The sequence below is a fragment of the Pseudopipra pipra genome, chromosome 22, assembly GCF_036250125.1.
Source record: "Pseudopipra pipra isolate bDixPip1 chromosome 22, bDixPip1.hap1, whole genome shotgun sequence".
In the NCBI taxonomy this organism is placed as follows: Eukaryota; Metazoa; Chordata; class Aves; order Passeriformes; family Pipridae; genus Pseudopipra; species Pseudopipra pipra.
Window position 1 is genome coordinate 1,470,782 of NC_087570.1, and position 27,030 is coordinate 1,497,811.

The following is a 27,030-nucleotide window of genomic DNA, read 5'->3' on the forward strand; positions in this document are numbered from 1 at the left end:
CGGGGAGGGAGGGAGGGAGCGAGCGGGTCGCGTTCAAAATGGCGGAGCGCGGCGGGCGCGGCAGCGGCGGCGGCCACGGCAGCCTGGACAAGAGCATCACCCTCCCGCCCGACGAGATCTTCCGCAACCTGGAGAACGCCAAGCGCTTCGCCATTGACATCGGTAACCGGTCGGCGGGCGGGGAGGGTGGAGGCACAGAGGAGGGGGCGGCGGCGGGGGACGGGCGGCGGCTGCGGCCCCGCCGAGGGGACCCGCCGGGGTGGTGTGCGCGGGGCATGCTGGGATTTGTAGTCACTGACGGCCCGCGTCTTGTGGCGGGGCGCGGGGAGGGCACTACAGCTGCCGGCGGGCCGCGCGGCGGGGCTGGCGGCGCAGAGCACCAGGGGAGTTGTAGTCCCGCTGTCCGCTGGCGCCGCGGAGCAGTCGGGGGAGCGGAACTACAGCTCCCGGCGGGCCCCGCGCGGGTAACGGGCCTCGGGCAGGGCGGCCCGGCCGGGGCTGCCCTTGGCGGGCAGGGGGGCACCGGGAGAGCCTGGGGGGGCTCGGCCGGACCGGCCGGGGGGCGGCGGGACCGAGGAGAGCTCGGCCGGACCCGCTCGGGGCACCGGGACCGAAGGGGGGGCTCGGCCGGACTGGGGGGCGGCGGCTGCGCCCCCTCAGAGCGCCCCAGGCCCGAGTGCGGAGCCCCCCGGCCCAACCCCGGCCCAGCACCTGGAAGAGACGAAAAGGGCCGTGGAGGGCGGCGGTGACACGGCCCGGGCAGGGCAGAGCGGCTGCGGGGCTTGGCGGGGGGCAGGGGCTGCCTCGGGCACCCCAAGAGCTCTGTGCTAACCCCGAGCACCCAGCGGCCCCAATTTCCACATCCCGGGCCGAGGGACGGGGACACACGGCAGGTGACACCTGAGTGCCACAGCAGGGACACCGCCGAGCCCGGGGACAGCTCACCCGGGCGGGGATTAGCGACCATTCCGTGCACACCCACACGACTGCCAGGTCACACGTTTTGCTTCTGTTTTGCAGCTACAAGGTCAGTCGAACTATTTACGAGAAAGGCCGGGGGGAAAAAAAAAAAACCAAAACAACAAAAAAAAGGCAATACTCCTCAGGTTAACACTGCTCCCTGTGCTGGAGACTACTGCGGGGTGGGAAGGAAACCTGCACCACAATAAACAACCTTGTCGTGTCACCTGTCTGCTCTGCTTCATTCCTTCAGAAACTGCTGGTTTCGGGGCTGTTAAAATAACAGCTGGAACTGGCCCTTTCTGCGGGTCAGCATGGAATTAGAGTTGTGGGATTAGTTATAAAACCTGGCTTCATGTCTCAGCTGCTGTTCTGCGTGGATTTAAGTCTTTAAAAACTGGAAGAGGAAGGGGATAATGTATAAAGCATGGCTCTGCAGACCATGCTCCTGGTGATGAGGGAGCTGGTGGAGCATTTGTGTCGTTGTCAGTGTTGTACAAATGTGGCATTCCAACACAAGCTTCGTGATTCCTCAGTTCAGAGGGGTGGAAGGAAGCTCAGAGCACCCTCACCAGCAGAACAGACCGTGGATTTTGTTTATCAGAAGCTCGAAAGCATTGGCTGGGACACTGAAATCAGATCCCAGGTCAGGGAAGTTTTATTGGTGTTGCAACTATAAGTGTCTGTCACGATCACTCTACATTGGCCTCACTTCAAGTTGTCAGGAAAAAAAACCCCACAGGCTACATGTTGCAAATATTTTCCCAATAAAAATATTGGAGCACTGAGGAAGAGCTGACAGTGCTGTAATGAAGGCAAAGCCATCAGCACAAGGGATTGTCGTTCGTTTCCTGATTATTATAAGGCACAGAGGGCAGTGCCACCATATTTAGCCATTATTTAGGATCTGACACTGCCAGGCTTTTATTTACTTTCAGGACTTTAACATTAACCCAGAAGTTGGTCATAGTTACCCTCAGGCCTGGAGCACTCAGCAATGTGGTGGAAAACACTGAAGTTATTCAGTGTAACTTCAAAAATTCAGTTTTACAGGTCAGATGCAAAGACAGGTCAAGGGGTTGAGTTCTGTTTCCAGGGGAGAGTTGAAAGTTTTATTGCCATGAGCAGACTCAAGGCCTGAAGAGGGTGAGGAGGCTGCTCTGCTCAGACTTGCACTTCTGGGCTTGAGAAACACCATTCTGAGCATTGTTTACCCCAAAGCCAAGAACAACCTTGTGAAAGAGTTACTCAGTACACAGTCACCTTCTAACCAGCCACGAATTGCAGACTTGTCCTGGGTTAAGAGTATTATCAGGAACATTATTTAAGTGGTGCTGCTGAAACACTGATTGTGCACGAGGGTTCATTGCTCAGCTGTGGCAAAACCAGTGAGAAAATCCTCTTACAGGCAGCAGATTTGGGGGGTTCCAGAAAGTTTCCAGACAAGGTTAATAACAGCATTACATGCATCAGCCTGGCTAATTAAGAACTTGCACTGCTCGCCTTCAGTCATCCCACAGCACTGGGCACAAGCTCAGCTGGGGGAGCTTTTCCCTCTGTGGAGCACTGGGGGTTAACCAGGCCAAGGGTTCCTGGGCTCACTGCATTTCCCTTAACTGTGTCTGGCTTTACCTGAGGAGACCTGGAGAGCCAAGAACTCTGGCATGAGCATGAGTTCTGTGGTTTAAGGTGAGGCATTAATCATAACTTGTCATCTCTTTACGAACAGGTGGCTCATTAACCAAGTTGGCTTATTATTCAACTGTGCAGCACAAAGTGGCACGAGTGAGATCCTTTGATCACTCTGGAAAGGTGAGAATTCCAGCAGGGATCAGCTGCAGGGGGTTGACTCACAAGAGTGAGGTGCTGGACTGGCTTCTCAGGGGGAGAACAGAAATTTTATCCAAAACCCATTTAATAACTTGTTCTATATAAAACTTTTTGGAGGTGTTTGTATTGCCAGGTAGTGTTTGAAATAGTTATTTTCCAGACAGGTAAGAGTGGTAAAAAAGAGTTGTAAAAAAACCCTACTCCTACACAGACATAAAACTTTTGTCATCCAGAGAGGTTTCGTGTGTGTCTGGTGCATGGGACAATTGATTATCTCAGTTTAAGGAGAATTAAGACCTGTGAAACTCTAACCTTCTTTGACAGAGCTTCAGGTGTTATGTTTAATGGCATTTACACAGTTTCAAGGGAAAAAAGCACAAGTATTGATGTTCAGTAGTTTAGCATTTAACCTTGTTTCTCAAAGAGAGATCTCTAAGAAATTCTTTTCTCTTTTAAAGGACATAGAAAATGAACCCTTGTATGAAATATCTGTTCAGGAAGAGATCACAGCTCGACTTCACTTCATTAAATTTGAGAACACTTACATTGAAACCTGCCTAGATTTCATCAAAGACCATCTTGTCAATACAGAGACAAAAGTCATCAAAGCCACAGGTGGTGGTGCCTATAAATTCAAAGATCTTATTGAGAAGAAGCTGGGGTTGAAGTAAGTGGAACCGTTAAACTCAGTTGTAGGACTGTACTTCTCCTTTGATGAGGTTTTGGAGGCCACCCTTCCCTTTGCCACCCACACCCAGCAGGGCTGTGCCTGTCCCAGAGATAACAGTATCAGGGGCTGACAGAGAGCACAGGAGCTGAGCCAGCACACGGGGGGCAGGGAAGAGAGGAAAGCAGGGCATTATCACAGCTCTTTCCTGTGAAGGATTTAACTTACTCCCACTCCAAAGGCTTCTAACGTTTTCCTGGGCATGCTCAGAATTAACTAATGTGATACAGTCACTGGATACCTCCTACCTAAACTCCATGCACAGGCTTGCAGGAGACGAAAGGGCAGCCCCATGAATTCACAGATCAGAGATTTACTGTTCAAACTTCATTATCAGACACCATATGCTAAAAATCTACTGCAATTATAGAAAAAAAGTCATTAATTTACCCCAGTACTAAAGATTACCTGGTGTTGCTGTGGAGAACTTCAAGGCTGGGATCCTGTGCAGTACATCCCTCAGCCTCTCAAGGTCTGTGCTCAGCTGCTTCCTCACTGCCTTTGCAAACTGCTTTCTTCTCCTGATAGGGGAGGTTTTGGTAACTTTTGTTTCACACCAGCCCACATCAGTACATTATCAGTAGCAGTTATTCAAGACATGGATCAATTAATCCAGACAAGGAGGCAATTTCCCCTCTTTTCTCACGTGGTGCAGCTGCTTTTGGTTTTCGTTTGGTCAAGACACTGTCAGTTGGTCCCCAGGCAGCAGCACCTTCTCCAGCCTGGCACACATGAAGCATTCAGTAGTCACCAAGGTGTGTTTGTGTGTTTTCAACAAGGTTTGTGGTACTTTGTGTAAGAATTTCCCATGAGTCAGTGACAGTACATAGACACAGAAGTCAACAGAAGTCAGTAAGTGATAGCTGACTTATCATTCATCTTATCTAAACCACATATCACCTTCCCAGACTCCTGGCTCAGGATATGGCCTGTTGTGGATCCTGCTACTCTTGTGAGAAGTCTCTTTTCCTGTTGTTAATCCCAGCTGTAGGCTCCTCACAGTCCCTTGGATCTGTCATAAGCAGGTGCTGAAATGCTGAGGAGGCTTTTTGTCCTTTATCAGAAGGCAGGGGAAGAGCAACAGACAATTATTCCATGATGGGGAATTGTTTCCTTAGGTTCATGTCCAGCTCAGCTTCCTGACCTACTTTGTGGCAGCAGTGCAGGGACAGGGCAGGAGGGAGGACGGGAGCCAAAGAGGGGGCAGGACTGTTTGTAGTGACAGCCTGAGTGACATTCCTGTGTCACCCAACTCCAGGCTGGCACGGGAGGGAGCCCGGGCCATGTGCACGGGGAGGGTTCCCGTTTCCAGGGAGCTGGACCTTTGCCACGTCGTGGGAAAGCCTCTGTTTGTGAGCTCTGTGTAAACTGCTGCTGGAAAAGCAAACTGGGTTATCAGCAGGGCTGGGACACTGATGCCAGGCTCTTCCTCCCCCTCAGGGTTGATAAGGAAGATGTAATGACCTGCCTAATTAAGGGGTGCAACTTTGTGCTGAGGAACATCCCCCACGAGGTGTTTGCCTACCAGAAGGACTCGGACACGGAATTCCGGTTCCAGACAAACCACCCCAACATCTTCCCTTATTTGCTGGTGAATATTGGCTCGGGGGTTTCCATAGTGAAGGTGAGTGGTTGCTGAAGGGATTTATTGGGGAATTTGATAAAGGCAGTCTCAAACATCTCACTGTTTCTTCTTGGGTAATGCTTTTAAAAAAAGTCATTTATTTCTATTTATTTCTATTACAGCATTATGAATGCTTTTCCGTGTCACTACCATAATTTCTTTTTAATCACATTCAATTTGGTGTTTAGAGAAGTTCTTAAATTACCTGATGAGGACAAAGGCTGTCAGATCAAAGTGATTTTTTTTTTTATGTTTGTTTTGGCACACTGTTGATGAGACACTATTTAATATCTACATTTAGGATTAGTGGCCAAGAATTAAATACAAAGATTTCAAAAACTGCTTGTGGTGTATGTGGAACACACACTTGTCACCTGCTGCTGACACAGTTAAACAGTTACACTAATTCCACTGTTCCAAACCCTGCACTCTCACATCAGTCTGTGTTCAGTTATCCCAGGGCTTTCCAGACAAATCTGCCTTGTTTGATTGACAGGTAGAAACAGAAGACAAATTCGAGTGGATTGGAGGGAGCTCAATTGGAGGTGGAACCTTCTGGGGTCTTGGAGCACTGCTCACCAAAACAAAGGTATCCAAGTGTCTGTTTTAAATGGGATTAAATGAGCGCTCAGAGGAAGCTTGGAATGTTGGAATGCCAAACTCTGAATAGGGAGAAATAGCTATTTTAAGTAGTTTGTGTAGAAAAGCAGTTCCTGCAGCAGTGTCTGCAGAAACAAAGCAGAGAACACCCAATTACTGCCCAGTGTCTGGGAGCAGAGCAGGAATTTTGCCTCTTGGTCACAATGTACAGTTTCAGGGGTTCCTCACTTCAATCCCAGGCTGGTGATCTGCCAGGACAAGGACTGAATTGGTGCTGCCCTCCTCAGCTCTTACATCATGCTGGTCTTTCCTGTCCCCAAGAGCCACGTGCCTTACATGAGTGTGCTGAATGGCAGCAGTGTAGGAAAAGCTGCAGTTCCATGGGCACCAGATAAGGAGATGTCAAAGGGAGGACACAGCTTGCTCTGTGCTTTTTGTCTGATGCTCTTAAAGAAGGAATCTTACAACATGACAGTGCCTGCTCTTAGTTCTGTCTTGATTTTGTAGAAGAAATTCGAGGTAGCAGGGTTATAAATTAAGTATTGGGATAATGCAGCTTGCCTGCAAGTTTAATTTCAGGGACATTAACACGTTCTGCAACAGTAAAAGCACACTGAGGCTCTTCTTCTCAAACTGTTTGTTTTTCTCCCATGCTTCAAGGAAGCATAATTCTGTTTCCTCTTAGTTACTGTGTTTCTGACTTCATTCCAAGATATGAGATGCACGAGGCTTCTGGCTGTTTTATATGTGCAGACCCATCCCTAGTTTTCAGAGGAAATTCAACAAAAGATTTCCAGATAAGAAAGGAGATTAAAGGAGCTCTGCTCAAGATCAGTCTGTCTGATCAGACACAGACTCTAGATAATCCTTGTAATTAGAAATAATCTATCTTTTACTGGCAGGGTTGATTATAAGGCAAGCCAAACCCCCTGGTTTTGGTCAATAAAAACACCCTGGGTTTCTGAGCAAGGTTCTCTGGCTGTCCAGGAAAGCTGTGCTAACTCTGCTTCTCGTCCTCAGAAGTTTGATGAGTTGCTGCAACTGGCCTCCAAGGGCCAGCACACCAACGTGGACATGCTGGTGAAGGACGTGTATGGAGGGGCCTACCAGACCCTGGGGCTCAGTGGGAATCTCATAGCCAGCAGCTTTGGGAAGTCCACGACAGCAGACAAAGGTACTGGGGTGCAACAGCTGCCCAACCACCCCCCTGGCCTCTGGAATCATCTTTGTAGTGATCCAAGGAGTAGAGCTGAAAACAATCACACTCCTTCTCATGACCTTGTGTTTTGTCTGCATAATGTTTTATTGATTAAAAATATTATCTGGTGCTGCTTTACAAGCAGACACTTGGATTTTCAGTTTGGGACTGCCTGTCAAGGGAAAAGGAAAAAAAAAGGAGTCTGGTTAGTCCAGGGTTGATTAATTCCTGTGGGACATAGATGTGGCTCTCTGGGCTCCCAAAAGGCCCTGTGGCAGGGGTTTGCTGTCATATGCAGTTTCTTTTCAGTGTTACAATGAAATGCCTGCAGTGTGTCTCAGGTCGAGGCTGATGGTCTGTGGTTCCTGGAGAGAGGAAACGGATTCTTGCCATTTCCTGTTGGCCTTTCCAGCAGGTTTTTTTCCCAGAAATATTTCACAGAGACTGAGTTTGTTTTTCACAATGCCTTCAACCAAATGCACCCTCCTCCATGTTTGAAGTACCTGTGTTTTTCTTTCCCCAGCTGTTGGCTCTTGGTTAGGAAAGCACGGTCCGTGTGAGCTCCCTCAGCCGCGTTTCATTTCCTTTACTATTCCTTCCCTTTAAGAATTTTCCAAAGAAGATATGGCAAAAAGTTTACTGCACATGATCAGCAATGACATTGGCCAGCTGGCCTGCCTCTATGCCAAACTGCACAACCTGGATAAGATCTACTTTGGAGGGTTCTTCATCCGGGGCCACCCCGTCACCATGCGCACAATCACCTACAGCATCAACTTCTTCTCCAAGGTAAGGGGAGCACAGACTGTCCTGTAGCAAAGGCACGTGTTCAGTCGTTTCTCTGGGATGTTTAGGTGCTTTAATAAGTGGATTTGCACATGAAGTAAAGCTCAGAGGGCTGCTCTTTAGGTAGGTGAGGCAGGGCTGTGTTGTGGGAGGGGTAAAATCACTGTGAAGTGCCTGGGAGTTGTGTCCAGCCCTTTTTCTCCCTCCCTCTGTTGTTATTTTTGGTTGACAGTGTCTCGTAGCTGCCCAGTGATGAGTTTTCACTGTGTTCTTAGATAGCCACCATCATTATTCAATTCCTCTTGCTGACTTGCACCTTCCCACCCTCAGGCCCTGCAGCGTGGGCTCGTTCTGCCCAGACAGCAGTTGGCATCAGTGGGGTTTTGTTGTTTGTTGTTAAAAATAATCAAACCCCAAATCAACCAAGCAGAAGTTCTTTGCAGGTTTTGAAGCTGTGGAAAATACGATTTTTCAATAGAAAAAGGTCAAGTCCAAAAGCTCATTAATGACTATTACAGGTAGATTAGCTCCTGCACTTTTGGAATTTTATAGAGTAGATGACACCATTTTTCCCATCTCAGTGCTTCAGGCAAGAGACTCCTGTATGCTGCTTTTTTCCCTTTTGTTTCACCATTGTGGTCCCTTTCTGCAAAACTTTGGGTTCCAAGAAAACTATTGCAAAACTGCAGCTTTAGGTTCTTGTAAGAGTCACTTAATCAGCAGTTCTGTGTCCAGTCCAAATCCCCCTGAGAGCTGCTGTTCTCCTGCAGCTCCCCTCAGGTGAGCTGTTCCCACAGTCCCTGCTGACCTCCTTGGAGAAGGCCATGTCTCACCCAGCCTGGCAAAGCTGAGGGGCCCTGCTGCAGGATGGAGGCTGTTCTTCTCCCCAGCATCCCTGGATTTTGTATTAACAATTAAACTGTTTGGATGGGGGAGCTCTTGCCTAGGGACAACACTCTGTGTCTGCACATTGTTGAACAATGAAATAAGGGTAGTGAGCAGCGTCTCAAATATGTTGGATGCACATGCTGAGCCTGGGAATCACACCCCCTTGGATTTCCAGCCTGTCCAAGCAAGAGGAGTTGAATATTCATGGCTGGTGCAGTGCAGGCACTGGCTCCCCGTGCTCTGGTGGGCAGCCCTGGCACACCCCACCCTGTGCAGGAGCTGTGCAGTGATGTGTGAGAGCAGCTCCTCCTCGAGCTGAGTCAGCAGCACCACTTAAAGTTACTGAATGTGTGAGAATGTAGCACAAATGAATATTGCCATCTTCTAGTTGTTTCTATTAAATTTAAGTGTAAAACTAGTGACAAAGAAGTGCCTGTTAGCCCTCAGGGACCATCCAATTGCAATGTTTCATATTGTGGCAGGGAGAGGTTCAGGCATTGTTCCTGAGACATGAAGGCTACCTGGGAGCCATTGGGGCATTTTTAAAAGGAGCTGAACAAGACAGTAAGTACAGCACTGCTCTGTTCTGTATATGCTGTGTTCTGAAATGTCAGTGTACTGTCCAAGTTTCTCTTGAGAGGCTGCATGTAAGCTGTTGCCTAAATAAATACATTTGGCACTACTAAACACAGATGCTGGGCTTTGGGTTTATACATTCTGGCAGGGACATCCTAATTTCTCACTGGATTTCCTGCTCACCTTTGAGGAGGCAGCAGGATTGGGCTCTTCTCTTCTCTGCACTTCTGCCAAGAGCAGTCAGAACTCTAAATCCACTGGGGAAATGTGGTTTTGGAGAACTTTCCCCCTCTTTAAGAAGCCACTTCTGAATTCAGTGAATGTACTGAGGAAGACCAGCATCTCCAAACTGTGTTTGAGAGTGAGAAGCCTCACAGATGAGACCCTCCTGTCCAGCACTCCCTGGATACAGGAGGCTTTGCTGGAATTCTGCCATTTGAGTTTTCTGTTTCCCTTGTCAATGGCAAGCCAGGCAGTGCCTTAGTTATAGTGGGACAGAGAGTGAGGCTGTTCGTGGTACTCAGTTGTAGTAAGTATCAGATACACCTCAGAGTAATGGATGTGGAGTTCTGTTCATACCCATTTCCTAGGGATGGGCAGGGAAGCAGCTACTGAGGAATTAGAGACATTGCTTCTGCAGCATGTACTGCACACCTGAGCTCATTAAACTTCTTCTCAAACAAATCTAGAAGTAACTTCAGTGTTTCTATGAAACTTATGTTGTGCTTTGAGAGTTCTGTAATTCTGTTTTGTCAATAATGGATCTAGATTTAGAAGTAGGAAACTGTGCTCAGTGATAGTGCTTTGAAGGCATGCTGGTTAATGACAAGGAAAGGGGGTAAAAAATAATGATTGCAGAACTTAAATTGTCTCCTGTCTCATTCAGGTTGAAGCTCTCTGGAGCAGGTAATTCACTGAGTGGTTGAAACATTTCTTTTGGGGGTGAGAGGGAAAAATGCTGTTTGCTGTTAAAGACAAGGGGAGCTGGCTTGTGTAGTGAGGCAGCTGCTCAGAAGGGGTGCTGGCTCTAGACTCACTCACAGGAGTATTTCCAGTTTTATTTTCAGATTATGTGTGTCTCTGTCTTTCTCTTTTCTAGATCCAAACCAGTACAGCTGGGGAGAGAATTATGCTGGGAGTTCTGGTCTTATGAGCACATCCCCTGATGTTTACCCCATGCAGAGAACACGGAGTGGTACAGTATGTGGGGTCCTTCCTAGAGCTGTGTGTGTTCTCTTAGCAGTGGTGGTGTGGGAATAGGTCCCTGTTCTCCAGCCCTGGGACCTGCTTGCCCAGAGAAGTGACTGACTTGGTGTCTTGAGTCCTGTGATGTTGTCTTGTGTCTTGTGTGGTGTTTGATGTCCTCTCATAGAACAGACTGTGGCTGCTACTTTGTCTCACTCTCCTTCACCAACTTGGTCTTATTCTCCTTCACCAAACCAGGGGGGAACGTTTGTCACCTGCCCTTTTGTCTGAAGCAGCTGGATTTTGCTACAGCTGAAACACTTCAGAGTTTGGAATCTGATGGTCCACTGTCTTTAAGCAGCATTGATTCACTTCCTATGAGAAGACAAATATATGATGGGACAGAAGAGCACAAGCCCAGTCATCTCTCAAACACACTGACAGTACAGTAATTCTGATTTCACAGGAAAACTGGCATAAAACTTGATAATTCCTGCCTGTAGGGTGGGCATGGATAAATAACATAAATAGTCTGCAATTCTGTCAGTCTTAACTGTAGCTGGACTTTTACAGCCCTTGTACTTGTTTATCTTGCTCTGAATCCACTTCTGAATGATCCCTGTCCCTTTGTCACCTAGTTTGACATGCTGGAAATGGACAGGTTGGAGAGACCACTTGTGAACCTGCCACTGCTGAAAGACCCTTCCACCTACATCCCAGACACTGTTGACCTCACAGATGATGCCATGGCCAGAAAATACTGGCTCACCTGCTTCGAGGAGGCCCTGGATGGGGTGAGTGTCACACAACAGTCCCGTGGCTGACACAGGTATTTGGCAAATAAATCTGTGAACCAACATGTTTATCCTGCAAAATACTGCTGCTGTGTCACCCCTCTGTGTGTGAGTGCAGCCCCTCTTCCTGCAACAGAGGCACCTGGCTTTGTCCCAGGCTCCTAAGGAAGTGCTTGGCACCTTCAAAGGCAGAAGTGTTCCTCTCCTGGGGTGCTTTTCTTCAGGTGTTTTCAAAGCATTTTCTCTCTTTGATAGCACCTGCACCTCTCTGTACAGAGCTGCAAGCAGGACAGTTATACAACCAAAGGCCAGAGATCCCTGGATTGTTCCTGCTCTGGGGACAGTCCTGCTGCCTCACAGCCACTCTTCCACGGGGAGAGCACGACTGACTCAGACACGAGTTCTTTTTTCTGCTCTCAGGCTGGTTCAGTCAGTCCCTGCTGTAAACAAGGAGAGAACACAAGGGGTCGATGTGGACCAGCAGCTCTGCCTGTTTCTCCTTGTGTGTGTGTGTGCATTTGTTGTTTTCCCCTCCTATGAGCAGATAGAACTTGTGTTTAATTTCTAAAAGTACAGTCTGGAAAATAAACTTGAAATCTTTTGGGAAAAGAGGCATTAAAAGTGCCCTTTGGTGGCTGCAGGGAAGGGAAGCTGGGAGGTGCTGAGTGGGAGGGAGCAGACGGGCCCCAGGCACTGAACAGGGTGGCAGATGGAGGGGTTATTTCTCAGGCTGAACTTCAGAGCAGTCACACGGAGGAAGAATTAATTTGGTAACTCCAGTGCTGCCCATTCTGTCCCAGGTGGCAAAGCGAGCTGCAGCCAGTCAGCCAGACTCCGTGGATGCTCAGGAGAGAGCGGAGAAGTTCCGACAGAAATACTGGAACAAGCTCCAGACACTCAGGCAGCAGCCCTTGTAAGTGCCTTTACCTTCCCTCTGGCATCACTTGCTGCTTCCTCTGAGGCAGCACACCCACAGCCAAGCAGGCTGGGCAGCTGAGAGGACTGAAAGCCAAGCAGGCTGAAGGCTGCAGCAAGTTGCTGTGTCAAACATCAGGTTCTCTGCACAGAGCTTTTGGATTTCATGTGTTGGAATTGAACAGGAAAATTGTATCTTGGCAGAAAATTCATTATTAAAAATTTGTGCATGGTTATTAAAAAGGGCAGCAGGTTAATTCAAGTATCTGGCCTTGCTCTGAACATCCTCCCTCCCTGCACTTAAATAATCTGTATTGTAGATTTACCCCTTAGGGCAGGGGTTTAGCACATGAGACTTTTAGCTTTAGTGCTTGTGTGAGGTGCTGTGACTTAGGGAGGAACAGAGAAGAAGAACAACTTTTTCTGTTTGAAGTGGTTGATCTGTTTTTCTCCCTTATTCCAGTGCATATGGTACCTTAACAGTGAGGAGTCTCTTGGATACAAGGGAACACTGTTTAAACGAGTTCAATTTTCCAGATCCCTATTCCAAGGTGAGTTCTTGCCTCACGGGCTGGACAACACATATCCTGGATCATATCCTGGCTCTAATGAAGATTTTTATTAGAATTCCAGGCAAGGTTTTCCCTGATCCTAAGCACACTGATAATAGTAACTTGTCGGTCCATGAGAGACCACAAGTGTAGAGGAGATGCTTGAGCACCTTCTTGGGACTGAGACAGCCAAGGATGGGTAGGAAACTTTTTTGATATAAACCAGCATTTCATGTCTGTCTTACAGGTAAAGCAGAAAGAAAATGGAATAGCCTTAAAGCGTTTCCAGAGTGTCATAGAGTCCCTGGATTCCCTGGGCTGGGAGGAGAGGCAGTTTGCTCTGGTGAAAGGACTCCTGGCAGGGAATGTCTTCGACTGGGGAGCAAAGGCAGTCTCAGAGTAGGTGTTGCATCCTTTAACAGCCCCTTTTAAGCTACAGAATGTCCAGTTGTGGGTTTGTTTGGGTTTTTTTGGAGTGCACCAATCCAGCTGTAACTGTAGTTTGTGTTTCACCGCCAGTCAAGTGTTGGATGTTTGCTCCCAAGTGTTGTGTGAGGGGAAGTTTCCATTTCCACCCTGGGCCTCTGGCAGACAGCTGAACATTTTTCTTGTAGCATCAGAACTCAAATTTAACGTCCAGCTGAGCCTTTTGTCTTTAACATGAGCACAAAGTGGCTGTTTCCCAGTCCTGGGACCCCCCCAGAATAACCAGTGCAGAAAAATTGCTGAGCACCTGCTGTAGAAATGTTTGAATTACAGCTGTGTGAGGTGAAGGTGTGTAACTGTGGCCCCTTTGTTTCTCTCCTCGTGCAGTGTCCTGGAGTCTGAGCCACAGTTTGGATTTGAAGAAGCCAAGTCAAAGCTACAAGGTACAGGGGGATCCAGGTGGTGGTTGGAGCTGGATGTTGTGTAAATGAGGGAGCAGAAGAGAGTGGGAATGTTTGTTCTGGCAGTTCTGCTGCCCACATGACAAGGAGCCATTAGTACTTGTTAGGGTTATCTAAATACAGATCCAGAGTTTGGGTGGAATGTTCCTGTTTGTGTTCCAAAGGAATTAAATCCTGCAAACCTCCCCCCTTGAGCAGGAGCCTCAGCACAGAGAGCTCTGTCCCTGCCAGGGGACAGTGCCCTGGGAGGTCCAACACCCCCAGCCCAGGATGAGCCATTTCAGAGGCTCCAGTGCTTTAGGATGAAAATTCCATTTCAGGGCTGCTCTCACTGAGCCATTCCCATAACTAAGAGCCTGGGAGCTCTTTGGATCTGAAGATTTAACATTCAAAACCTGAGCTCAAATGATTTAAAGCTTCCATACATGTAGAGTGAACCTCCTGCTTTGACAGTGTGCAGAATTGCTGTTTGTAAGGATCAGTGCCTGTAAGAAATGCTGACCCAACTCTGTCTGTGCCACAGAACGTCCCTGGTTGGAAGATTCCTACAGCCAGTGGCTGCAGAGACTGAAGGTACGACACCACTTAATCCACACATTAAATACTTCATCATCAAACCACCTGATTGATCCTGGGGGTTTAACACATCTAACAAACTGTTCAGACAATGCAAAGCAAACCCTGGTCCCACAGTCCCAGTAATTCGCCCTGATGAAGGGAATAAAAGGATTAGTCTGACACTTGGTTACTTAGTGAGGTGCTTCTCTGAATTCCCACAGGAACTGCAGCACTGGAGCCCAGCTGCCCTTGGAGCTGCTCCAGAGACACCACAGTGTGTCCCCTCCTTACAAGGGACTTATTTCTGTACAACCAGACCCCTGAGTTTGAAAACTTGGGGTCAAATGTAGCATTTGGGTTGTTCCTGCCCCCGAGTAGGCAATCTAAACTGTCATTAATGTAGGAGCTTGTTGGAAGTAATTATCTTATCAATTAGCAAAGCTTTTTTCCCCATGTGATCTCTATTACTGTTTAATTAAGGTTAACTGAAACACTCTTGTGTCTCTGTGTAAATCTCTCAGTTGGAAATGGCAGCCCAAAGGTTTGGGATGAGCAGACTGTGGCAAATCATTGTGTGTTACATCCTAAAGCAAAGCATCAGCTAATCTGGTGTCACGGGGATAACTGAGGAACCTCAAGCACTGTCCTGTCAGTTTTTTATTAGGAATTAAGTGTTTTTCACTTATGCTGCTGCTGTGAACTAAGTTTCATAGCATCAGATTGAGAATAAATTAAGAGGTTAATGGAGAGTAGGCAATATCTTTTCATTTTAGGATGTCACTGCCCCCAGCAGTCCATCCTGCCCTTTCCTGGCAGAAGGGAATCCTGTTCAGCCAGCACCAGGCTGGCTTTGAGCACCCACCAAGGTAGGTCCTGACCCCCAGCGCGCTCTGGGCAGCTGCTGCCCACCAGAGTGGGACCTGCAGGGACAGCAGAGCCTGACCTTGGGGCTGGGCCTGGCCCAAGTGGCAGGTGGAGGTTTGACTGCTGCAGTTTGAGAGCCCTGTCCCAGGCACAGCAGAGGAACTCGAGGTGTTTTAGACACCAGCAGGGACCCCAGTTCCTCCTGTTTGTCACAGGCTGTGCTGGGACTTTGCTGCTACAGAGACCCAAAGGCTCCAGTGTTTGAGGGTACAAGTGTGGGCTCTTGGAGCGAGTAGTTGTACATAAACTGTTCCCTGCAGTGACTTGTGCTCCATCCTGAATGCATTGGTTTTCTCTTGCAGGAGGGTCCTCCTCATAAATGTGCCTTAATTTTCGCAGATAACAGTGGAATAGACATAATTTTAGGAGTCTTTCCTTTTGTCCGAGAGCTCCTTTCTAGAGGGACAGAGGTGAGTGGTTTTCCTCGGGAATTCCTGTGCAGTGGAGCTCTGGGAACTGCTGGAAGGTGGAGCTGCCTTTCCAGCAGGACACTTCACTTTGGCTCTTCTGTGCCAAATCGGGAATAACTCAAATACCTGGCACTGCAGGGGCTCACTGTGAACTCTCCTGCCCCCTTCCCTCAGGTTATCTTGGCCTGTAACTCTGGCCCTGCCCTCAACGACGTCACCTACAGCGAGTCCCTGATCGTGACCGAGCGCATCGCGGCCATGGACCCCGTCATCCAGTAAGCAGGGAACGGGGCCATGTGGGGGGGAAACAGAGCCCCTGGCACTCACTGAGCCCACAGTGAACTGGGTTTCATAGGGCCTGAAACCTGCAGCCTGGACAAAAGCCAAGGCACAGGGTTTGCTTTCGTTGAGGTGAAAAATTTAGAAATTGGATCTTTCCTGGCCACCCATAATTGTATTTCTTGTCCGTGTCTTCCCTGAGAGGTGGTCAAGCTACTGCACCAGAAATTGTCTGTGTTAATAGAGGCAGACCCATCCATGTCACACACACACACAGTGTCCCTGGGACACTGGCTGGTGTTTCCCAGAAAAGTCCCAGCAGGAAAGGAAGCCTTGGCAAAGGAGGCTTCGATATTCCTGGTTCTCTGGCTCATTCCCAGATGTGCATGACCCTGCTGAAGCAGCTGTTGAAAGGTTTTGTCTGTTTTTTTAACAAACAGCTCTGCCCTGAGGGACAAGAAGCTGCTCTTGGTTCAGACAGGCTCCAGCTCTCCGTGCCTGGATCTGAGGTAGGTGGGCAGAGTGCAGGGTTGTTGTTTGTCTCCCGCAGCTGCAGGATGGTCAGGGATTGGCTCTGGAGCATCCCAGTCCCCTTTCCTGATGGGAGTCGCTCACACACCCATGAGGAGTTGTTTAGTTTGGATTTACAGAGCTGTAACACTGATCAGGCCCTATGGAGGTATCTGTGGTTGTTGGGTCCCTCAGCAGCTGGTCAGGTTATGGCTGATGGCAGGTCCTGCAGTGACCAAAAATCCCCTGGCACTGAGCAGCATTTCACATTAACCCATTTACTTTTGGTTAGTTTTTCTGTTGGAGACAGAACTTACCTGTGTGCTCTGGAAAATCTGATTAATTTAATGCAGCTTTAAAATGAGGGGAGCAGGCTCCCTGGGCAGTGGTCAGAGCACCAAGCCTGACAGAGCTCAGGAAGTGTTTGGACAGTGCTCTCAGGCACAGGGTGGGGCTCTGGGGGCTGTGCAGGGCCAGCAGTTGGACTGGACGATCCTTGTGGGTCCCTTCCAGCTCAGGATATTCAGTGATCCTGTGACCCCTCAGTCACCTCCCTTCGATTTAAAGGGCATCAGTAATCCCACCCCGCCCTCCCTTTGCCACGCTCTGGGCGTGGAGCAGCCCCTGGAGCAGCCCTGGAGCGCAGGAGGAGGGGCAGGGGGGCTTTGGGGGTGCAGCCCTGGAGTGCAGGAGGAGGGGCAGGGGGGTTTGGGGGTGCAGCCCTGGAGTGCATGAGGAGGGGCAGGGGGGGTTTGGGGGTGCAGCCCTGGAGTGCAGGAGGAGGGGCAGGGGGGTTTGGGGGTGCAGCCCTGGAGTGCAGGAGGAGGGGCAGGGGGGTTTGGGGGTGCAGCCCTGACCCCCCCTCGTTGCAGCCGCCTGGACGCGGGGCTGGCAGAGCTGGTGCGGGAGCGGCAGACGGACCTGGTGGTGATCGAGGGCATGGGCAGGGCCATCCACACCAACTACTACGCGGCCCTGAGGTGCGAGAGCCTCAAGCTGGCCGTCATCAAGAACTCGTGGCTCGCCGACCGCCTCGGGGGCAAGATCTTCAGTGTCATCTTCAAGTACGAAGTGCCATGTAAATGATGGGCTGGGAGGAGCAGAGGATGGACTTGCACTAGTTTTACTTTAACTGTAAAGAATGTATTTTTATTACAACAGGGAAAAAAAGAGTTCACAGGAAATTCCGTATTTATATTGTGCTTTTGTGACTTAAAAAGCAACAATATGATTCACTCTATAGTCTACACACTCAAATACATATATATGTATATCACTCATTGTTTATTTTGGTAAGTGTTTATTTTAATGCTGCAGTATTTGTGATGAAAAGACTTTATTTTTTTGTTCTGTGAGACATTCATATAGAAATATATTTAAATGTCAATGAAACCTTTTTTATACATCTCTGCCTACTCTGCCAGCAGTGACGTGGCACACACCAAATAGATTTTAAGTGCTAAGTGAACCTGACATTGCATTTTCAGCTTTTAAACTTACCTAAATCTCTCCTGCTCTGTGCAGTTCAGTTGATGGAAGGACTGATCCACCTTCTCCCCCACAGATGTTGCTCAGGCTGTGTCTGAGCTGGAGCTGTCGTGGGCTGGGATAACGACCAGCCCTGATTTCCCAGCACTTAGAACTCCCAGCCCCCCTTGCTCTCCCTGTCTGTTCCCAGGTGGGGACTCCCTGCTCTGGTCTTGTTGGATTTCCACTGTCAACCCTCATCCTCAATACTTGGTTAACTGGAACAAAACATTGTCACCAGACAGTGCCCCTTATCCTGTGCTGGGAAGGGACAAAGGACAAGCCCACATCTGGAATTCCTTAACTCCAGTGGTTCCTTAGTGGCAGGGGCTCCCCTTCCTGGGGTTGGGATGTAGGGAAGGCCTGTTTGGGGTTCCACAACAGCACTGTCAGTTCTGATTTAGGAATGACCTTCCCAACAACCAGCATCTCCTGCTCAGAGAGGGAACACAGGCTATTTATAGCTGAATTGCTTAAGCTGTTCCTGATCACAACAGTCGGACAAGAGCTTTAATGTTCCCAGATTGCACCTCACACACTAATTAGTAGCAGAGGCTTCCCATTAACCTGTCCCCAGTCACTTACTCCTACAGGCATTTATGGACTTACAGGGTAAACTCCTAACCTAGACATGGATCCACCACTGGCCAGCTCAGCTCTGTTCTACCAGGCCCTTCACTCCCTTGTCTGTCACAGTTCCACTCTGTCCCCTATCAGTTTAAAATTCTTCCAAGCCACTTGATTTCCTTCTGTGTCCAGCTCCACCACCTCTCCAGAAGTGCTCTGTGTAATTAGAAAACCACTACTCTAGACTAGCAGAAAAACATCTTTCTACACTGACACAGCTCCTAGGACACGAACATGGTACAACCCTAACACAGGCCCATCCCTTCAGCAAAACACTCCTAAGCATTTGCCTTTCCTGATGTCTCCTGGCTGGGTCTGGCCTTTTCTTTTATACGTAGACGGGTGCAGATCTCTTCTATGAAAACAGAGCAACAAGATTTCTGAAAGACAGAAGGGAGGGGAGAAAGGGGTGGGTGGGTTGTTCTCTGTCACGGGATTCCCCTTTTCCATGTGCACAGCCCGGCCCTTGGGATGGATGGGGAACAGGAGCACCAAGGGGCCCACTCAGACACTGGTGCAGTTCCATTTCGTGTCTTTTCCTGCTTGTCAAATGACTTAAGAACAGCCATAACTGAGAATAAACTTGTTACTGATCATTGCTGTCCTCTGTTACACCCAGCACATCGGAATGAGTTTGGCTGCCTTGGGACTGCAGGTAATGTCTCTACTCAATTTTTGGGGGGATGTTGGGGGGTTGTTTTATAATTGTTGTCCTGCTCAGGCTACAAAACCATCCCAGAGCCCCAGCTATGAAACGTTGGTGCTTTAAGGGATAAACACAGGGCATGGCCTCCTTCCCCCTCAGGAAGAGCAGGGGCAGGATGGAGGTGCAGCCCTGGAGGGACAGGACTGGCAGGACGGGCACACCCACCCCCACACCCACCTTGGCATGCCCGGCCGTGAGGCGGCTGCTGTTGGAGAGCTCGGCCAGGGCCGCCAGGACGCCGAGGGCGAGGCCCACGCCCAGGGCCAGGAAGAGCCCCCCCAGCGCCGGCGGCTCCAGGGGGCTCCAGCGGTCCCGGCTCTGCCGCAGGCAGCTGCTCTCCCACCACTTGTTCCGCAGGTAGTCCAGGTCCCCCAGCTCCCGCAGCTTGAGCACGGCGATGGACAGGGGCTTGGTCCAGGGGGAGGCTGAAAGGGAGAGGGAGAGAGGGATGGGGGAGATCCCAGCCACTGTCACCCTGTTGGTGACGCTGCTCCACCACCAGCGGGGCCAACCCGTGTGCAGGTGTCCACTGAACACAACTACCAACCACCCTGTCCTGGCCACAGAGTGTGGGAACTTTGGGAAGCACCAGCAGTCGGGCCCCACAGGAGCAACCTGTCCACTGCTCCCTGCAGTGGGAGCTCGGCACTCCCGGGACCAAGGCAGAAGCAAACACCCACAGGAACCCAGGACACCCCAGGGAGAGGGGAGCATTTGCTTATTACAGTTCAGAGGAAGTCGCTGGGTGCCAGTGAGAATTCCCTGCCGGTGACCCGGCCGTGGTTCTGTCTGTCCATCCCCTGCACTGTGTCAGCGCAGGCTCAGGCCTTGGCTACCCCAGGCCTTGGCTACCCCAGGCCTTCTGCTCTGCCCGTGGGCCTGCAGAGCCTGACCCCCGTGGGCAGGGGGTGTGGGGCACAGGACTCACCCTGGGTGGTGGCGATGCCGAAGCCCCGCGCCCCGATGACCTCGGGGGCCCGGATGAGGTTGCAGTGCCGGGCGGCCGCCAGGTCCTGTGAGATGGACTCCCCGATGAAGGCGTAGTTCGAGTCCATCACGCGCTGAACGGCCTCCTGGTAGGTCTTGACCAGCACGTGCTCCCTCCTCTTCTCCATGTACTCGTAGATCATCTGGTGGATGGGGTTCTTGGAGTTCTGCAGCCCAAAAATCCAGGCGTCAAACCGAGGTGGGAAACAATCACCCAAAATAGTGCATGAATGTGCAGGGGTTGTAAAACAATCTGGAGAACAAGAGCACTTAAAGCACTGCCCCTTGAGCCCCCTGTGAGCCCTGGTGAGCACAGACTGTCCCTGACACAGCATTACAGGGGCACGGGTGTCTCAGGCAGCACCTCCTGGTCAAAGCACACAGGGACGGCTCCTGAAGGGCAGAGGTGCTTTCTACAGGAGAACACACAACAAAAATAGAGCTCTCTGCCTGCTTTTCTGTGAGAAAAGGGGGAAGGAGAGACAAACAGAACAATAACCCCATTATTGGAAGTGTTTCAGGAAAACAGAGAGTGACGAGGGTGTTCTAAGGCACGAGCTGGGCAGCTCAACCCCTGCGTGTGTGCTCAAGGAGATTCTCTGCACCTTGAAGAAGTAGAAGGTAGAGGAGCCCTCCAGAGTCCCAAACTCCAGGTTCCTTTGCTTCACGAGGTCCTCGAAGGTCTGGATGGGGAGCTGCTCGCTGCCCGAGCTCAGCAGGGCGGTGAAGTTGGCGATGTAGGCGGCGAGCAGGGCCAGGGTGAAGAGCCACCACACCACGGCCACGACCCGCACCGAGAGCGCCTGGGGCCGGGGGGTCACTCCTGCACCACAGGGAGACAGGAATCACGGGGAGGGGACGTGTGGAGGGAGAGGCACCCAGAGCTGCTTCACCCTCCCAGCTCACCTTGCAGGGCGAGTGCTCCTGCTCCAAACCAGAGGCTGTTCAGGAAGGTAAAGTGGTTCTCTTCATTCTTTGGCTCATTCCATTCACAGGGGCTCAGTCTGGGGGAAAATGACAGGATAAACCCAGACATTCACGGGGAAAAATATAAATAATCCACATCAAGGGATCTGGTGTTCCTCCTGGGGAGATCCTACTCCTCATGCTGGCTTAATCTGACAGGACTTAAGCTTTGTGAGCCCTGGTACTACACCTGTACAGAAGGTTCCTCAAAGCAAAATGCTTCCTGGTACTTTCTTAAAAACTAATCTCTTCATAGCTGAGAAAGCCCCTGACTTGAACAAACTCTGTGAAACAATTAATTTATACCTGGCGACAAGAAAGAGGCAGCAGCATGTCAGCAGGTAAGCAAATAAAAGGCCTGTCCAGGTCTCCTTGCTGAAAGGAGACAGGAAGTGGAAGAAGGACATCTCCTGAGAGACCGTGTCCTTCCGAAGCAGGATTCCAATGCCAGTCTGCAGGAAGGGGGTGGTGAAGGAAACCACCTCTTCCCTGGCCGAGGTGACTGTCAGTGGGGCCACTGCAATGTCGGCTTCCTGCAGGAGGAGAGAGGAGAGAATCAACCCTCCAGCCCCATGAGCAGCTCTGCCCCTCAAACAGCTGCTCCCCTGGCACAGCTCGGGCCTGGGCACAGAGGGAGGGCAGAGGGGCACAGAGGTTTAACTGAAAGGCCACCCACAGATGGCAGAACATCAGCCACAGGGAATGGCACCTCAGGGGGTAACTCATAGGATAACTCTTCCTTCCTGGAAGAGCCTGAGCCATTATTGCCATCCTGCAAGGGACAAGTCTCACCCTGGGACCCAGTCCAAGGTAAGTTTTGCCAAGATGCCTGAGATCTCTGAGTGCAGGGACAGCCAGGCAGCCCCTGAGGCAGACGAGCACTGCACTGGGAGTGCCCTGGTGCAACAACCATTTCCTGCCCTGGCCACTGTCTCCTTGTGCCAGTTCCCATATCTCTGTTCTGGGCCAAAACCAGCTCCAAGCCTGGCTGGCCATTAGTCCTGCACCACAGGCAGGATAACTGAGCAAACTAACAAAGCCCAAGAGCTGCAGCTGGTCAGGAGCACAGAGGGGCCGTTACCTTCCTGAGGATCTCCCCGATCATCCCGGTCCAGTTCCCGCCGGCGGACACGGCCCCGTACTGCCCGTCCCCCACCACCTTCACTCGGTACTGGAAGCGCAGCATCCCCGCCAGGGCCCCCAGCAGGTCCATGCAGTACCCCTCCAGCTCTGCCCCCCGCACCATCACGTAGGGATCCTCCTGTGCAGGGGGACACACAGAGCTGCAACACCCCCACAGCCACAAAACACCCCCACAGCCACAAAACAACTCCCACAGCCACAAAACACCCCCACAGCCACAACACCCCCACAGCCACAAAACACCCCCACAGCCACAAAACACCCCCAAACAAGGACATAAGTGTCAAAGCCAGCCCAAAAAACCACCTGTAAATATATGGATGGGGAAAAAGGTGCCAGTGCAATCCCAGCTCTGCCCCTGCCTCTGTGTCACTGCCTTACCAGGATCGTGGTGACAGTCAGGGTGGGAAGCCCCTCAGTTTGTCCCCTTGAGTCAACGCCCTGCAAATCAAAAAAAAAACGAAGGAAGAGTTGGATTTCAAAAGCCCAGAAATGGCCCCACCAGGCTGGGGCTTAATTGACAGCCTGGGGGTGTCAGGGGTGTGTGAGTTCAACCAGCCCTGAGCCTGCCCCTGAGCTGCAGTGACCTCACACCGCTGCTCCCCGGCAGCAACAAGTCACAGGCCTTGCACTTTAGTGCCTGCTCCGAATAAAAAATCACTTTAAATGTTGTCACAGTTCTTCAGATAGTGGTAGAGCCTTCCCAAGATATAAATTCACGTTGCAGACAAGAGTTAGCAGCCAATTAGGGTCTCATTAGAGAGCAATTCCAGGAGACACAGAACAGTAGGAAACCTGAGAACAGGAGGCAAGGAAACATGGATTCACTTCTGTATGAACACTGAGCTCAAGATACAAAAAAAAAAAAGCATAGACACACAGCCATCCATGAACAGTGTATTTAAAACACGACCACATCTATTTCTGAATTAAGACCTTGGACACCTACACCTTCATTAGTAACTCTGCACCAATGAACTTACACATACCTTACTCACAGCATCATCATTCCTCCCAGCTCCTGGAAAAACACCACAACAAAATCAGATTCTTGCCAGGCTTTTATTTACAGAAAGTGACATTTCACACCCCCATTTCATAGTGCACTTCAATAAAGAGAACATTCACCCTTGGCTCACAGGCTCCTGGGTTTGATTCCTCCTCCACAGCACAAAGGGAAGCAGAGACAGAACAGCCCGAGTGGGGCTGCAGGAGGTTCTGATTGTCACCCACCCCCGGGGAATGGATCCTGCACAGTCCATTTGTTTCCCTACTGCCCCCCCTGAGGCGGGGAAGCACCAGCTCTGCTGCTTCCTCACACAGCTGATTCCCCCCGTTCCTGCTGTGTCCATCCCCTGAGGAAAAGCCCCATGAACAGCCAGAAGCTCCTCACCACCGAGTTCCAAGACACTGGGTTTTCTTACTCCTCCCTTCCCCTACTAGTGACAAGTTCTGCATCTGAGACACACAATTAAAGACACAATTTTGTCAATATATGGCTCATTAATTGCCCAGGATGATTTTTCTGGAATATGCTTAGCATTGCTCCTTGGAATCAAAGAATTCACAGTGCAAAAGCCAAAAATCCCTCAAGATAAAAAAAAAAATGTAGGGTGTTTTCACTCTTTCAAGCAAAAGCTGTGAGTTTTTCATTAAATATAACAGCATATTCATTCATTATGTATTTACTATTCCTCTTTTGGGTTTGCATTTTCTGGCCTCGTGCTGAACTCTACATTATTGCAAAACAAAACCTGTTTTTCCCCTCTCCACCACAGTTCTCCATGGGAGCTGGAAATCTTCACAAAGGAGTTCTCTTGTCTCCCTTTAGAAACTTATTAAAGGCAGTAACAGCTTTCTGAGGCCCCTTTTTGAAGACCTGTGGGGTTTCTCGGAAGAAAACAGTGTGTTCTGAGGGCTGCAGCTCCCCCAGGGGTGCAGCTGCTCAAAGCCCCTTTGTGAGACCTCCTGAAAGGCCCAGGAGGGACCAAACTGCAGCACCAACCCCGAGCTCATGGCAGGGACACCTCCCACAGCCGAGGCCCCGCTGGGAGGGGGACAGAAGCACAAGGAGAGGAGCTCATCCCTCCATTCTTGGCTGCAGGAACTGACTGTGGCTGCAGAGCTCTGCCTTTCCCTTGCCCCTCGTACCCTGGGCATGCCCAGCCTTCCAGTGGGAGATTTATCCTGGGAAAAGGCTGTAGGACCCCTCAGAACTGGCCCCTCACCTCCATTTCCCCCCCATCCTCAGCTCATCCTGCTGCAGCTCGAGGGACAGTCAGCTCCCAGAAGTGCAGTTTACCCCCAGTAATGGTGTTCAGGGACACCCAACCACCCTTTTCTGGCCTTTTCACCCCCCTGGTCTTTGCCATCTGATGCTCAGCAGCAGCAGCAGGGACATTGGCAGCAGCACTCACAAGGGGGTGAGGTGCCAGTCAGAGGCTGGCACAGGGTGAGCCCTGGGGATCTCACAATAACCAATAAAGCAAACCCTCAGGTTAGGACAGAATCCTGCAAGCACAGGGAGTTAAAGACTGGAAGAATTAACGCTCTAAAGAAGAACCAAACCAGCTGTGGGTGCAGCCAACCCTTCTGGATCACCTTCCTCACCTGCCTGGCTCGATTCCCTCAGGAGCAGCAGGGCTGTAACCACGCGGATGGTGAAGGGAAGACCTTTGGCCATCGGAGCAGAAATTCCTCCTGCCTGCAGGAACCTTCCTGCTGGGGGTGAAAGGCAAGCAGTTAAAGCTGGTCCTGCAGTTCCTCATCCCTGGGTGAAATCAGGCCCTTTTATTAACTTTTTTAAAATCTCAAATTCTGCAACAAACATTCTGCAGGGCTTCAAATAACTGCACATTGTAAATCAGCAACAAAGTGAGCAAAACCAATCAATGCCAAGGTTGTACTAAGCCTCAAAATGCTCCAATATTCTGGATTGTATTTGTTGCCATAGTGTCAAACAAGGTTCAGGACATCATTTCCCCAGAAATTATTAAAAAACAAATTAAAAGTGCCCAAGAAAACTTACCATATATGAGAATATAAAGACAAAAAAATCCTACATGTGGTATTACTTGCTTCTGCCTGATGCTCAGAAACACTGCCTTCAGTTATGTCACCTCATTAGATTTTAGGAAACATCCCCAAAACTGCACTCCTGTGAAAACTGTTGCCATTACAGCTCAGTACTTTCCCTCACTCATTTTCTCTATATTTTGCACCTAATGAGAGAAATTAATAAAACCTAAACAGAAGAATTTTTTTTTCTGGGTTAAATTTCAGTGCTGATTTTGTTGTTGCTGTAAAAAAAAACAACCCTTCCAGGTGGGAATATTTCGATCCTTGTGAAAGGACCAGAGCAAAGGAGCTGTGCACCAGCCAACATTTTCCAAAAAGTGGTTGCTACTTGTGGCAGCACAAAAACTGAGCAGGTTCATCACCCACCCAGGCAGGTAAAGGAAACGCAGCAGCATCTCCAGGCAGGGAGGAAATGCACTTCTCCTGGGAGATTTAACCTAAATTATTCCTCCTTTTCCCTTACAATTTGGTACATGCTCCAAGATCATCTTTCAAGTGGCCTCCTTCAAAAAACAAGACTTAAATCAGAGCTGGTAATACCTTGCTGGCATCACCTTGAAAGGAAAGAGTTGTTAACACGCTGGCTGCTGACTAGCTGAAAGAACAAGTGCAGTGTAAACCTGTAAAAAAGACATTTTTGCACAGGCTAATACACATACCTAGTTCTAATTTAGTACCAGAACCATCTAACAAAAAGAATCAGTTGGGGAGAAAACCGGGAGGGCAGAGGGGGTTAATTTGCTCCCAGGGTGTAAAGAGCTCCTTCCACAGGGTTGAATGAACCACTGCACATCCCTCACACCCACCTGAGCAGGCACAGAGCTCTCTCCTGCTTTACAGCAAAACCAAGGGATTTTAGAAGTCACTTTGCTGGAGTCAGCTCTCACTCCTCAGGTTTTCAGCCTTTCAAAATGCACCCAAAAGGTCCCTGTCCGTCCCTGAGAGCAGCACTGGAGGAAGGCAGCAGGCACAGCGGGAGGGATGGACACCCTTCGGCCGGGAAGGAGCCCGGGGCACCAGGTTTGACCCTTCCAGGTGACCCAGAGAACAAACTGGAGGCAGTTTCTCACCTACAGCAGCTCCTTCGGCCTCTCCTGGTCCGTCTGTCCGGCTTTGGGCAGCAGCAGCTCGATGCCGGGCACAGGACAAGCTCAGATCCCAGGCATCCCGTGCTGGTTTAAATAGCTGGGAGAGGAGGAGTGGCTTCTGCAGGAGCAGCCCGGGCTGAGGGGGCACCTGGGCCTTTGGAACATTATCTTCCTAAAGCTGGTGAGCTGCATGTACTCGACATTAAAGTTAAAAAAGCATTAAAATTAAAAAAAGCAGCAACTCCCTGCAGCTTTTCAGCCCAAAGCTGAAGTTTTACATGAGTGACTTTTCATCTGGAGAATGTTAATGAGATTTGCTTTGTGTTCAGACACAGTGTGAGGCTCGTCTGGGCAGATCACACATTCTGCTGCACATGTACCTCCTTTCCTTCAGGGACTGCAGTGATACTGTGGGGTCACCTCAGGGCACCTTTCCAAACCTGTGCTGCACAAACTTCAAGGGCCTCTCATCTAAATCCTACAGACAAGCAGTGAAGATCTGAGCCAGGGTGGAAAACTGAGGGAACATTTTTAAGCAAAACATACTGAGTAGCATCTGAAAAGGTTTAGTCAGAGAATTAAACCCCTCCAGCCCTCTTCCAAATCACTGATACCACAAAGTTACCTTACTTTGTGATATGCTGGAAGTGCCAAGTGATACTAAAATTAGAGCCAAGAACTCCTCTCAGCCCCCAGGGAAGTGACA

At 50.0% G+C, this 27,030-nt stretch overlaps 2 protein-coding genes across 6 annotated transcripts; one reads left to right on the forward strand and one right to left on the reverse strand.

Annotated features, from left to right (window-relative positions):
• On the forward strand, positions 1 to 17,478 carry PANK4 (pantothenate kinase 4 (inactive)). Of its 3 annotated transcripts, XM_064678943.1 has the most exons (19): positions 1 to 162; positions 2,690 to 2,772; positions 3,249 to 3,457; positions 4,958 to 5,141; positions 5,638 to 5,730; positions 6,762 to 6,915; positions 7,547 to 7,728; positions 9,096 to 9,177; positions 10,289 to 10,389; positions 11,013 to 11,168; positions 11,969 to 12,081; positions 12,547 to 12,634; positions 12,882 to 13,033; positions 13,448 to 13,503; positions 14,045 to 14,094; positions 15,306 to 15,413; positions 15,588 to 15,688; positions 16,133 to 16,201; positions 17,075 to 17,478. In XM_064678943.1, the coding sequence occupies exons 1-19, from the start codon at positions 39 to 41 to the stop codon at positions 17,286 to 17,288; spliced, it is 2,319 nt and encodes a 772-aa protein (XP_064535013.1). In that variant the 5' UTR covers positions 1 to 38; the 3' UTR covers positions 17,289 to 17,478. The 3 variants fall into 3 exon arrangements, with proteins under 3 accessions (XP_064535013.1, XP_064535015.1, XP_064535016.1); XM_064678945.1 differs by lacking the exons at positions 15,588 to 15,688; positions 16,133 to 16,201; positions 17,075 to 17,478 and adding an exon at positions 14,853 to 14,945 and having other exon boundaries at positions 15,306 to 15,415; XM_064678946.1 differs by lacking the exons at positions 15,588 to 15,688; positions 16,133 to 16,201; positions 17,075 to 17,478 and adding an exon at positions 14,853 to 14,945 and having other exon boundaries at positions 15,343 to 15,358.
• On the reverse strand, positions 17,468 to 26,468 carry LOC135426027 (probable glutamate receptor). Of its 3 annotated transcripts, none has more exons than XM_064678978.1 (11): positions 26,311 to 26,468; positions 24,769 to 24,876; positions 23,148 to 23,179; positions 22,540 to 22,599; positions 22,097 to 22,276; positions 21,322 to 21,548; positions 20,956 to 21,053; positions 20,655 to 20,872; positions 19,991 to 20,216; positions 19,240 to 19,487; positions 17,468 to 18,736 (listed from the first exon to the last, which is right to left on the reverse strand). In XM_064678978.1, exons 2-11 carry the CDS (start codon positions 24,839 to 24,841, stop codon positions 18,635 to 18,637), a joined length of 1,464 nt encoding a protein of 487 aa, XP_064535048.1. In that variant the 5' UTR covers positions 24,842 to 24,876; positions 26,311 to 26,468; the 3' UTR covers positions 17,468 to 18,634. The 3 variants fall into 3 exon arrangements, with proteins under 3 accessions (XP_064535048.1, XP_064535046.1, XP_064535047.1); XM_064678976.1 differs by having other exon boundaries at positions 26,307 to 26,467; XM_064678977.1 differs by having other exon boundaries at positions 24,769 to 24,879; positions 26,307 to 26,467.
• Between the last annotated feature and the right edge of the window lie 562 nt (positions 26,469 to 27,030).

Bases quoted from the DNA above. Each gene is read 5' to 3' on its own strand.
- LOC135426027 (XM_064678978.1), bottom strand. From the start codon at position 24,841: ATGGCCAAAGGTCTTCCCTTCACCATCCGCGTGGTTACAGCCCTGCTG. The intron at 22,600-23,147 runs GTATGTGTAAGT...TTTGATTTGCAG, and splicing joins ATGATGATGCTGTGAGTAAG to GGCGTTGACTCAAGGGGACA. The intron at 21,549-22,096 runs GTAACGGCCCCT...CTCCTCCTGCAG, and splicing joins TCGGGGAGATCCTCAGGAAG to GAAGCCGACATTGCAGTGGC.
- PANK4 (XM_064678943.1), top strand. From the start codon at position 39: ATGGCGGAGCGCGGCGGGCGCGGCAGCGGCGGCGGCCACGGCAGCCTG. The intron at 10,390-11,012 runs GTATGTGGGGTC...TTTGTCACCTAG, and splicing joins AGAGAACACGGAGTGGTACA to TTTGACATGCTGGAAATGGA. The intron at 16,202-17,074 runs GTAGGTGGGCAG...CCCTCGTTGCAG, and splicing joins TCTCCGTGCCTGGATCTGAG to CCGCCTGGACGCGGGGCTGG.